The sequence below is a fragment of the Anomaloglossus baeobatrachus genome, chromosome 1, assembly GCF_048569485.1.
Source record: "Anomaloglossus baeobatrachus isolate aAnoBae1 chromosome 1, aAnoBae1.hap1, whole genome shotgun sequence".
NCBI lineage: Eukaryota > Metazoa > Chordata > Amphibia > Anura > Aromobatidae > Anomaloglossus > Anomaloglossus baeobatrachus.
In genome coordinates, this window is record NC_134353.1 from 87385097 (window position 1) to 87398725 (window position 13629).

Genomic DNA, 13629 nt, shown 5'->3' on the forward strand with positions numbered 1-13629 from the left:
AGTGGTGCCGGTCGTAGCCGGCATGGAGGGAGTCCGGCTGGGCCCAGGCAGGTGGAAGCAGAGCATGAAACAAGTGCTCCGTATTGGGAACAGCAGTGGTGCCAGCTGAACAGAGAAATTACGGCCCGGGAGAAGACAAAGGCGGAGGTGCTGTCCCGGACTTACACAAACAAATACCATCTTCGGAACGCCACCTTCCGGGTGCGGGGCCTGACATACCAAGGCCAAGTCCGGTACTTCAATGCAAAGAAAGGTTGGGGCTTCATTTACGAGCCGGGCCTGGAGGCCGAGATTTTTGTGTCCCAGAGAGATGTGGCCCCTCATCTGCCCGTTGGCCACCGAGACCGAGACCTGGAGCCCGGAGAATTGGTCTTGTACACCCGGCATTGCGGAGAAAGGGGGTGGTTTGCCCTTGATGTAAGGAGGTGGGTGAAAACGGATGCCCAACTGCACACCCACCACTCTCCGACATCTTCCCCTGATTAAAATGTTCAGGTAGCGGTTCCCAGGCTACCCAGTTATGCAAGTCCCCATTGGGACCGTCTGCTGTCTTACAGTTCCCATTACAGTTCATGAACCATGACTTTGGACTGGAAAGCCAACCCAAAAACTATTGAGTCTTGTAAATAGTCCCTGACCAACCTTCTCACCTGCTGCAGTCTCTGGAGACTCTGATTGGAGGAAAGGCCTGCGGTAGAGTCGGCCGAGGCCCAGTCACCACAAAAACCAGTGACTACCGTCCGGGTCAGGGGTCCCCTGGACGTGGGGCCCTTAAAAAAGGACTGCCAGGTAAGGAACTTTTTACCCGGCCCGTACGGGCAACACCCGGACCTAACCTGGACTTGGGCAAAGGGTGCCAACCTGTGTTTTAGAGGTGGCATCAGGGCTAGGTTGTTTTGGGTGGGTGAGGTGAGAAGGACCCAGTCCGTCCCGTCCCAGTTTTACATGTGCAATGTTTAAGAAAAGTGCCTCCTGTAAGGGAAGAATAGTATGTACATATGTTAGTATACTTGTAACCTGTTTTACCTTTTTCGTTTCCCACAGTTCCTGTTCAATAAATGTTGGTGGTCGGAGAGCCCATGGACGGTCTGTATTAAACCAAGGGGGAATGTGACGCCCTGGCAAAACCAGGTAGTCACAAAAAGGCCCCCGCATAACACCATCCCTCACTTAGGTGACACACAGCCGACCTGAAACCCTAGTCACCCCCTCTTAGTGAATGATAGACACACCAGTGGGCGAGACCAAGCGGTTGGGACATGCCCACCTAGGGGTCTAGACAGCCTGAGGCGGGAAAACAGAGACAGTGTGCAGTTCAAGTTGAGAGGAGTGCAGTTGGGGCTAGGTGTAGTCCCAGCAGGAGGAGAAGTTCAAATTGAACGATGCCAGGGATGGAGCCCTGGTACCTTGGCTAGGTGGCAGACGGTGGTCTCCGTCAGCAGGAGACGGGAAGATGGCTAGGCAAGGCGAGGTGGACTGGGACAGGGTTGTAGCCCGCTGGTACCGACACGGAGAACTGACCCGGGAACCGTAGCACAGAGGGGGTACTCGGACCCTGAAGCCAGGACCGAAACCAGCGGCCTAGCTAATTAACCAATTGAGGGCAGGATTATAGGTCCTGTCCCACCCAAAGTCCCAAAGAGAAGACAACAGCCCACCGATAGGGATAAGGCCACCGCCAGGGCCCATAGATCCCACGAGCCAGCGTCTGCGGGCACGGCTCCTTAGGCCACATCCAGCCAGGAGCGGACTCCTGAGTTCCAGACCAGGCAGTCCACCATACACAAAACAAGTGCAGAGGAAAAGGACAGTGACCACCAGCCCGGGTGGGGGAACCTGAATGCAACCGGCCGCGGCGGTCGGCCACCAGCACCTTGGTTTACCAAAAGACTCGTGTGATTCATTTACTGTGAGTAACCAACCAACCCCCCCCCCGCTCGTCCGGGCGCACCGGCCCTTGCCATCGCTACACCCTGCATAAAGACACTGAGTCCCGGGGCAACCATCCCTACCCACGGAGGGGTTAACATCCAGCTGCCACTACATCTCCCCCGGGTGCCCCACAATAGCAGCGGTGGTGTCCCACTTCACCACACACCGTGGGTGGCGTCACAAACTTAATACGGCCTAGCCCGTACATCTACGTCCCCCTTTTTATTTGGTGTGTCCGTGAGACCCTCGGGTCCGGAGACCCTCGAGCCACCCACAGAAGTGCCGGATCCGAGCAGCGGCGGCTGCTGGCACGGGGGCGGCACACACACATACATATACATATATATATATATATATATATATATATATATATATATATATATACACACACAGACACATGCTGTACATATATATATATTTTTTTTTTTACTTATTTGTTTAGAAAGGATGCCCCCTAGTGTTATAACCTGGTCTCATCTTCTGTTGATTACTTATATGTCGGAGGGCGAGGAGAGTAAGCCGGCGGGTTTGTTTCATCCATAACAAGCACACTGCCTCTGCATTCCCCTTTTTTGATATAGGAGGATGGAAGGAGAGAAGTGTCAGAGTACCGCCAGTGCTTGCTATAGAAATGTTGTTTTTTTTTATTTGGTCTAAATACTACTGTTCTCCTGAATCGGGTGTTGGTTTTGTTTCGTGCGCTGCACCTCTCCATTCCAGAGATATAGACCCATTTTCACTGTATACAAATCTAATCTTGTTAGACAGGTGAGGTATGGTTCTCAACTATTCTTTACGGGACTCTTCTTGAGGACCACACCCCCTTGGCTAACAAGACTTGATTTACATACAGCGAAGAGTGTGACATATCAGAAGAATGGAAGGTGCAAGGACAAAAGAAAAAAGGGTCAGAAGCACAATAGGCATTTAGACCAGGTAAAAAATTAAATATATAACATTTATTATGGCAAGTTAGGGAATCTGTCAGCAGGATTTCACACCCCAAACTATTTATATGTACATGTAGCTCTATCAAAGACAAGTCCAGAAATACTTTTCCATGGCCACTCAGTTTCTCCATAACTGAGAAATCAGCGTTTGAATGGATATGTAAATTAGCCTGAAGAGCTACTTGTAGATCTGAAGCCTCTGTCACTCCAGCTCTATTCCCCGGCCTCTGACGCCTACTATTGCTTGACTGATGGATCCTTTGTACATATATATTTTTTATATCATCAGAAATACTTACTGAATCTTTCACCCACTGAACATACTGCACAAAGTAGCTGAGGACTGTATCAATGAACTTCTTAGATTCCTGAAACAAAGCACAAATACTTTATATTAGATAACGCATGATGTTCCATAGGAAGCCATCATATCAGGGCCCTGGTGCCCGAGGGGGCCCGCATATGTTAACATCAGTTTTAAAAATGGCAGATCGTAGGTGTGCGGGGCAAATAGGAGGGGTCCGGATCCTTATAATTAAGTATTGTGAAAAGGATATAAAAAGATCTCTCATCAGTTCAGCCTCATTGTTTTGGGTCTGTGGTCACATCAAACCATAGAAAATAGGTGTTTTATAAAATATAAGATTATGTATGCAGCAATATGTACTAAAATTGAAAAAAATAATCTTATCATAGGGATAAAATACAAGAAGTGTCTCACCTGCTTTATGACTGCGGAAGCATTGTTATTGATCAGCGTTTGAGCTGCATCAATCGATGAAATGACATCTCGGACTTTTTCCTGAATTAGAACAGATGTAGGCTGAATTATTCAGTACTTTATACTATAGCGCACCACACTGGACAGTCACACTTAAGGAGTTGTACCTCATAATGCCTCGTTATTTCTAACTCGGGGGTCACATAACATAGCAGGACTATTAATTCATTCACTTTGGTATTTTAAATGCAGGAATACAGAGTATGTGCACGTAGTGGGCAGAGTGGGAAATATTCGAGGTGCAACGCCAGCCAGTAGCTACAGAGCACAAAGTGTGCGAGGTGCAACTCCCGCCAATAGCTACAGAGCAGGAAGTGTGCGAGATGCAACTCCCGCCAATAACTACAGAATGGGAAGTTTGTGAGGTGCAACTCCCACCAACAGCTACAGAGTGGGAAGTGTGCGAGATGCAATCCCGTCAATAGGTATAGAACGGGAAGTTTGCGAGGTGCAACCCCTGCCAATAACTAAAGAGCAGAAAGTGTGCGGGGTGCAACTCTCGCTAATAACTATAGAGCGGGAAGTGTGCGAAGTGCAACTCTCGCTAATAACTATAGAGCGGGAAGTGTGCGAAGTGCAACTCTCGCTAATAACTATAGAGCGGGAAGTGTGCGAGATGCAACTTCTGCCAATAGCTACAGAGCAGGAAGAGTGCAAGGTTAAATGGTACAACTTCCACTAATGGCTACAGAGTGGGAAGTGTGCAAGGTACAACTCCAGCTAATAGCTACAGAATGGGACGTAATCTTAAGGCTGCTTTACACGCATGTCGCTCGTTAAAGCACCTGCCCCCGTTCTTTATGCATCACGGGCAAATCGCTGCCCGTGGCGCACAATATCGCTAGGACGCGTCAGACATACTTACCTTCCCAGCGACGTTGCTGTGGGCGGCAAACAACCTCTTTTTTTAAGGGGGAGGTTCGTGCGGCGTCACAGCGACGACACACAGCGGCCAACCAATAGAAGCGGAGTGGCGGAGACCAGCCACATTAACGACACGCCCACCTCGTTGCCGGCAGGACGCAGGTACGTTGTTGTTCATCATTCCTGGGGTGTTACACGTAGCGATGTGTGCTGCCTCAGGAACGATGAACAACCTGCGTCCAGCACCAGCAACGATATTTGGGAGATGAACGACGTGTCAACGATCAATGATTAGGTGAGTATTTTTGATCGTTAGCGGTCGCTCGTAGGTGTCACACGCAACAACGTCACTAACGACGCCGGATATGCATCACGAATTCTGTGACCCCAACGATATCTCGTTAGCGATGTCGTTGCGTTTAACAGGGCCTTAACAGTAACAGACTGGTGCAGAGGACAGAGGACCCTACCCTCAAGGGCTTAGAATCTACAGGACATTGGGGAAGTAGATGTAAGATTGGGGGGTCTTCGATTGGCGGACCGCTGTGTGACGTCGCTGTGACGGCGCACAAACCTCCCCCTTAAAAAAGAGGTTGTTCGCCGCCCACAGCGACGTTGCTAGGAAGGTAAGTATGTGTGACGCGTCTTAGTGATATTGTGCGCCACGGGCACGGGCGATTTGCCCTGATGCACAAACGACGGAGGGCGGGTGCTTTCACGAGCGCATTGCTAGCAATGTCGCTGCGTGTAAAGCAGCCTTTAGTTTCTATACTTGTCTATGATCATATATTATGTATTACATGCATGTTATCCTTTTTAATGTACAGAACTCTGAAATTAATGATTCAACACTGTATATTCAAAATATATAGTTTGAATATATTTATGTATATACAGTGGCATGCAAAAGTTTGAGCACCCCTGGTCAAGTTTACTGATATTCTGAACAATTAAGCAAGTTGAAGATGAAATTATCTGTAAAAGCCATACAGTTAAGGATAACACATATCCTCTGCATTTTAGACAAAAATATAAATATATATATTTTCACATTTTTAAATTCACAATAAAAAATAAAGTTGGCCAATGCAAAATATTGGGTACCATGCATGGTTAGTACCCTGCAGCACCCCCTTTGGCAAGTATCAAAGCTTGTAAAAAAATTTTTGTAGCCAGCCAAGAGTCTTTCACTTCTTGTTTGAGGGATTTTCATGCTTTCTTCCTTGGAAAAGTCTTCTTGTTCTGTAAGATTTTTGGGTCCTCTTGCATGCACTGCTCTTTTGCGGTCTAGCCACAGATTTTCAATTATGTTCAGATCAGGGGACTGTGAGGGCTATTGTAAAACCTTCAGCTTGTGCCTTTTGACATGGGCTAATGTGGATTTTGAATTGTGTTTAGGATCCTTATCCATTTGTAGATGTCATCCTCTTTTCAACTTCAGCTTGTTTAGAGATGGTGTTATGTTTGCTTGAAAAATTTGTTAAACTTTAATTGAATCCATTCTTTCCTCTACCCGTGAAATGTTCCCAGTGCCATTGGATAGAACACAACCCTAAGCATGATTAATCCACCCCCATGCTTAATGGTTGGCGAGATGTTCTTGTCATGACATTTTGTCTCCTTTTTTCCCCCAAACATTTGGTTTGATTATTGTGGCCAAGGAGTTCTATTTTAACCTCATCAGTTTACACGACTTGTTTCCAAAATACATCAGTCTTGTTTAGATGTTATTTTGCATACTTCTGATGCTAAATTTTATGGTTAGGACGCAGGAGAGGCTTTCTTCAGATGACTCTTCCATGAAGGCCATTTTTCTGTAGGTGTCTCTGAACAGTAGAACAATGTACCACAACTCCAGAGACGGCTAATCCTCTTGAAGGACTTTTGCAGTGAAGTGAAGGTTCTGATTTGCCACTCTAGCAATCCTACGAGCAGCTCTCACAGAAATTTTGCTTGGTTTTCCAGACCTTATGCTGACCTGCACTGTTTCTGTAAGTGCCATTTCTGAATTACTTTTCGAACTGAGGAAAGAGCAACTTGAAAACACTTTGCTATTTTCTTCTAGCTTTCTTCTGCTTTGTGGGCCTTCACCATTTTGATTTTCAGAGTGCTAGGCAGCTGCTTTGAAAAACCCATGGCTGTTGTTTTATTTATACAAGGTTAGAGGAAGCTGGGTTTTTATAAAGCTGTGAAATTTGCATCACCTGCCCTTTCCTAACTATGATAATGAACAAGACACAAACCTAACAGGCTAATTAAGGTCTGAAATGATAGTCACAGTTATCGGAGCACACAAATCTCCAAGGGTGTTCAAACTTTTGCATTGGCCCATTTTCATTTTTGTAGTTTTTAAAATGTTAAAGATGAAAATATTTTTTTTTGTTCTTTCCTAAAATATAAAAGGAAATGTGTCATCTTTAACTTTATGCCTTTTAGAGATCATTTCATTTTCAACTTGATTAACTGTTCACAATAACAGTAATTTTGACCAGTGGTGCTCAAACTTCTGCATAGCACTGTATATATATATATATATATATATATATATATATATATATATATATATATTATAATATATATTCATTAACATAATAATAATAGTCAAGACCGATTAATCACGAATCACCTACCTCAATATCAAACGACGTCCTCTCTAGCAATTTAATACTTTGATTTAAAATGCCCTGTAAAATAAAGTATTTCCATCATATCACTACTTGGTTAGTGGAATAACCATGTTCATGTTGAAGGATATACATGCATCTAAAAAAGCATTCGTATTTGTTTGACCCCTATCATTTACACATCAATACTTCAGCCTTTAAGAATAAATAATATTATTAATAGGACACAAATCAAGAATAAATAACCACAATGTTTTCTTTTCTTGATATCAGGTAATATGCAATATTTTTCCAGTATTTTCCGTCATGACCAAAAGTGTTGGCACCCTTGAAATTGTTCTAGAAAATGAAGTATTTCTCTGAGAATATTATTGCAATTACACATACACAGTTTTATTTCTTTTCTGTGTATTGGAACAACACAAATTAGAGGGAAAAAAAGGCAAATTGGACACAATTTCAAACGAAACTCCAAAAATGGGCTGAACAAAATTGTTGGTACCCTCAACTTAATATTTGGTTGCATACGCTTTACCGTTTGGAATAAATAACTGAAATCAATTGCTTTATATAATTAGCAACAAGCTTCTTACACCTCACCTGGAATTTTGGATTCTTATTCTGCAAACTGCTCCAATTCTTTGCTATTTGAAGGCGTCTTCTCCCAACGTTTCCATGGGATTTAGATCTGGACGCCTTGCTGCCACTTCAGAACTCTTCAGCGCTTTGTTTTCATCCATTTCTGGGGCTTCTTGAGGTTTGTTTGGGGTCATTGTCCTGCTGGAAGACCCATGATCTAAGATGCAAACCCAGCTTTCTGACACAGGGCACTTCATTGTGACCTAAAATCCTTTGGTAATCTTCAGATTTCATAGTACCTTGCACACAGTAAAGGCACCCAGTGTTAAAGGCAGGGAAACAATGACAAAACATCTTTGAACCTCCACCATATTTGACTTAAGGTATTATGTTCTTTTCTTTGTAGGCCTCATTCCTTGATTTTACCAATCAGTAAACAGTATAACTATGTGCTTTACCAAAAAGCTCTATCTTGCTTTCATCTGTCCACAACACAGTTTGCCAGTGGGATTTGGCTTCATTACGTACATTTTGGCAAACTGCAGTCTAGCTTTTTTACATCTCTGTGTCAGCAGTGATGTCCTCATGGGTCTCCTCCATAGCGTTTCATTTAACTCAATGTGGATAGACAGTACGCACTGACACTGATGCACTCTGAGCCTGCAGGATGCTTTGAATTTCTTTGAAACTTAGATTTAGACCACTTGTCCACCATCTAAACTATCCCAAATTACAAAATTCATCAATTTTTCTCTGCCGTCCACATCAAGGGAGATTAGCTATAGTACCATGGGTTGTAAAGTTCTTAATTATGTTGCGCACTGTAGGCAAAGGAACATCAAGATCTCTGGAGATCGAATTGTAACCTTGAGATTGTTAATATTTTTCAATAACTTTTGGTTCTCAAGTCCTCAACAGTTGTCTCCTCCGCTTTCTGTTCTCCATGCTTCGTGTGGCACACACAGACACACAATGCAAAGATTGAGTCAACCTCTCCCCTTTTTATCTAGTTTCAAGAGTGATTTCATATTGCCCACACCTGTTACTTGCCACAGGTCATTATGAATGAGCATAATTTTCTTGAAACAAAGTTGTTTACCGACAATTTTGGAAAGCTGACAACAATTTTGTCTCACTCATTTTTAGGGTTTTGTGTGAAATTACGTTCAATTTGCTTTTTTTATGGGGTTTTTTTGTGTTGATCTAATACACACAAGGTAAATAAATGTGCATGACAAAACATGTAATTGCGAGAGAAATACTTCATTTACTGGAACAATTTCTAAGGTGCAAACGCTTTCAGCCATGACTGTATATAATATAGATTTTATATATTCATAGAGTTATGATTCGTTGCAGTTTTCTCCAGGTATCAGGGATATTCTTAAAGGGGCAGTCGACGACATGGACAGTCCTTTTAAGTGAAACTGGGTCCCATTAAAAAAAGAAAGAGCTTATACTCCCCTCTAGCACCAGCAAAATTCAGGTGATATCGATACAGCATCTGTCGTCACTTGTGCAACATTGTTATGTCACGTGAAAGCTGCAGCCAATCGGCACCCTCCTTATTTTCAGTTGGGTCCTGTTTCATTTAAGAAGGGGTTCTCCAAATAGTGGACAACCCTTTTAACATTCCTGATTTCAATATAGCAAAACCAAAAAGGTAGCCATTGTTGAAACTACTTAATAATCCAAATATCACCATGATATTAATTAACATACACTACAAAAATTGTATTATTTTTCTTAAAGGGGTTGTCCACTGCTGTGACACTAATGACCTATCCTATTCATTTAAATAGGAACTAATCTGCGGGACCCGAAAGTGACCACTATGGGGATGTGCTGCTCTGTCCCGTACACTCTCCACATCTGGCCATAGCTGGTGAGAGCTGATCGGTGGGAAAGCTTATACTAAGGCTAGGTCATCCATATCATAAAAGTGGACAAAATATTTAATATCAACTCAGTAAACATTAGGATTTAACACTGTGATTGGATATTCATTTTTAACGCACAATAAAGGAGTTGTCCCGTCACTGTTTGGATACGGTTAGTATTTGGATACTGTGGTGATGTACTATTTTCACATACTGTAAGTGAATGGGATAGTTTTAAAAGGCAATTGGTTTATTGTATTTTTGAAAAAAGGTTGCCTCTGTCCTTTGTTCACATCTGGTGATGATACTCTTCATTAAAAGGGAATCTGTCAGTAGGATCAACCCTCCTACTCAGATAATATGAGCATCTAGGTCCAGTGGCGTAACTAGAGCTTGATGCAAAATTTGGACCTGGGCCCCCCATTCCCGTATATTGGTCAGATGTATGCATATGTATGTATGCATTTAGTGTTATAAATCCTATAAAGACATACAAGTTATCATCCCACCATTATATAGTAATGTCCCCCATCCTTTTCTAATGTACCCCATCCTGGGCTCTTTCCTGGTATATATGTCTCCCATCCTGGTATGTCCCCCATTCTAGTAGTAAACATGTGCCCCATCCTGGTATATATGTCCCCCATCCAGGTATATACTGTTCCCCTCCTGGTATATACTGTCTGCCTCCTAGGCTCATCCTGATATATACTGTCCCCCTTGTGGTATATATGTTCCGCTAATAGGCCCCTCCTGGTAAATACTGTCCCCCTTCAGGTATACAGTGTCCCCCTCCTAGTATATATGTTCTTCTCCTGGGTCCCTCCTGGTATATACTGTCCCCCTCCTGGTATATACTGTCCCTTTCCTTGGATATATGTTGCTCTTCTGGGCCACTCCTGTTATATATGTTCCTCACCTGGGCCCCTCTTGCTATATACTGTCCCCCTCCTGGTATCCATATTCCACTCCTGGGCCCCTACTTGTATATACTGTCGCCCTCCTGGCATATATGTTCCTCTCCTGGGCCCATCCTTGTATATACTGTTGCCCTCCTGGCATATATGTTCCTCTCCTGGGCCCCTCCTTGTATATACTGTCCCCCTTCTGGCATATATGTTCCTCTCCTGGGCCCCTCCTGGTACTTCCTGTCCCCCTCCTGGTATAGACTATACCCACCCTCCCCGGCTGCCAACCAGATAAAAGCTGGTCGGCAGCTTTCACCTGTGTCCGTGCTATTGTAACACATGACATCATTGTAATGCGCTGCCTCAGTCACAGAAACGCCGATCTTAGCTGCCAGCCGGGCACTGTTTGGCCAGCTGCGTGTATAGCAGTGCAGGGACCCAACAGGTTTCTGCACCACAATGCATTTCAGCTGGATGTGTGGCCTCGGACGCACATTGAGCTGAAGCAGGGGCTGGGGCCAGCGGGCCCCCTGCACCCCCGGGACCAGTCGCAGTTGCAATCCATGTGACTGCTATCGTTCCGCCTCTGTCTAGGTCATAGTAATTTGAATAAAATGATACCTTGATATCTGCGATCTGATGTCTCATGTTAGAAACATCAACATTTTTCTTAATATATAAAAGAGCTGTTAAGATCTATGGGCCGGACATAGATCTTCCAAAGAATCTGCCTCCAGAGATTATATTAGATGAAAGAGTGCGTTATCAGTGTGAGACATGTAGATCAGGAGAGAAGACTGTCAGTCATTACATGTCTCACACTGGTAACAACCCCCCATTATTCATTTTAAGGCAGATTTTTAAGGGAGATCTATGTCCGGCCCATAGATTTTAACAGCTCATTTACACATTAATAAAAATGTGGATTATTCTGAAAGACATCGGATCACAGATATCAAGGTATCATTTTATTCAGCTTCTTAAGCCCAAATAGATGTCTTAAGAGGGTTGATCCTACTGATTCCCTTTCAAAAGTCCAATAAATGGAAGAGTACCATTACTAGACGTGGCAATGCTCATGTACCCTGCCGATAATGCTTTACATAGAAATCTATTAAACATGGTCAATGTACAGGTTAAACATTGGTCTAAGATCACAGTTGAGTCAGATCCGATGTCTTGAATCATATGAAGACGACTTACCGTTGACGTTCTCATAATGACCTCTCTACAGATCCCAGTGACTTTCTTTTCTTACAAGATGGCACTGAGGACCACGTAATAATCACCTTTTTCACAACATAGAACACCACAGGTAAAACATACATTTACAGACGTGCGACATCTCACGTGTGCTTACCCTGGCTTTAACATATTTCTTGAAAAGCAGAGGGAAGAATAAGAAAGTAATATGAACAATAGGAATCAAAATGCCCCGTGGCTCCTAAAGTAGCTGTAAGCAAAATCATTGTGCAGATAGAATCAGGACGTGCAAGCCAAGCCGGCTGAATCATATTACTAGCCCTAAAACTATCCCATTTCCAGATCTCGGGACAGTGCGTGCAATCTACAGCGCAGGCTAGGACCATGATGGGACATGTGCAGAGTATTGTCTGACGTCTCAAGAATATTGTGTGGTGACCGGAGCAGGAAGAGGCACATTATTAGGTTACCAAATCCATCAGTGAAATAGACTGCAGGGAAGTAATATTAGAAATTTCAAGTGTCATACAACAGGTGAAATAAGTATTGAACACATCATCATGTCAATAGCACCTTTACAAATCTATATACTTAGAAAATTGAATTTCTCTCCAGATCTTAGTACAAGCCATAAAATCCACACAGGCAAACAAATCAAACCATTATATGTCCATAGATTACGTATTTTTCGTTTTATAAGACGCTCCGGATTATAAGACGCAACCCAAATTTAGAGATAAAAAAAAGATAAAAAAGGTAAAAAAAAATGGGGTCCGTCTTATACTCCGATGTTGTCTTACTGGAGGGGGGGGAACAGCAGTGGTGGAAGCAGGATCACAGGAGGCAGAGGCTGTGCTGGCAGCAGGTCAGTGGTGGCGGCGGCGGGTGAGTGGTGGCAGGTCAATGGTGGCAGTGGCAATGGCAGGTCATTGGTGGCAGCGGCGTTGGCGGGTCAGTGGTGGTAGCGGAAGCTGCAGTGGTTGTGTGGTGGAGCAGGCCGGTGCAGCTAGTGTCCCAGTCTGTCCGCGGTCCAGGCTTCAAAGAAATGGCACCAGGAGTGGCGCATGCGCAGATGGAGCTCTCATCCAAGAGCTCCATCTGCGCACACGCTGACTCCCAGCGCCATCATTTGAAGCTGGGACCACGGACAGACTAGGACACACGCCGCACAGCCACCGCAGTCCGCACAGCCACCCGGCTGCACAGAGTGGCAGCCAGCTTGCCGCCCACCCACCCGCATAGAGAGGCAGCCGGCCACTGGCACCGACAAGCACCCGGCTGCCCAGATGCACCGACAGGCACCCTACCGGCTGCACACAGAGCCGCACGGACAGCCCCCTGCCGATTCACCTCCCGGTAAGCTAAAGTTATAGACAGCTAAGGTTTGATTTCTATGCCTGTGTAGACTGGATGGGTTGTTACCGACATCTGTTGAGAAATTCATGTCATTAGCACCTTTAGAAATATGTTTACGTAAAAAATTGGTGACGTGTTCAATACGTACTTCATACGCTGTATATTATAGGATTATATCAGGCTGCAATGTGTCAGTGAATATGTTTCATAAGCCCTTACATCAAACCTGGCTGTCACAGACACAGGCACTTATGACTAGCCACATCTTCCACCAAAATGTGCAATCAATGCAAAGATTGGACCCATGTTCATTAACTTGTCATTAGTTAAACGGTTTTACCATTATAGATGTTTATCAACAATTAAAAAGATAGGTGCTAAACATGTGCTCGCTAACGACCCCAGAGATGTAACCCCCACTTATCACTATAAGTAGGGTCCCAAGCCCCCTCTTCCTCTTCATCTGACAGGTGTCAGACATTAGCCAAATATCTTAAAAGGATACGCTGCTTTTACACCTATATTTTGGTTACACAAAGGTAGTGACCGTCA

General features: G+C 44.2%; 1 protein-coding gene across 10 annotated transcripts in view; it reads right to left on the bottom strand.

The window, feature by feature from the left end:
* PROM1 (prominin 1) overlaps positions 1 to 13629 on the bottom strand; it is a 316884-nt gene that overhangs the window by 37497 nt on the left and 265758 nt on the right. For 9 of the 10 annotated variants that reach the window (XR_012753972.1, XR_012753970.1, XR_012753973.1 and 6 more), the window contains 4 exons: positions 11879 to 11896; positions 7158 to 7211; positions 3604 to 3684; positions 3182 to 3250 (listed from right to left, as the gene is read on the bottom strand). Coding sequence is in view for 3 of the 10 variants with exons in the window: in XM_075346904.1 (XP_075203019.1) it covers positions 3182 to 3250; positions 3604 to 3684; positions 7158 to 7211; positions 11879 to 11896 (222 nt within the window). In the remaining 7 variants the exon portion in view is untranslated. The remainder of the gene's footprint in view (positions 1 to 3181; positions 3251 to 3603; positions 3685 to 7157; positions 7212 to 11878; positions 11897 to 13629) is intronic. The other variant, XR_012753974.1, reaches the window with a different exon arrangement.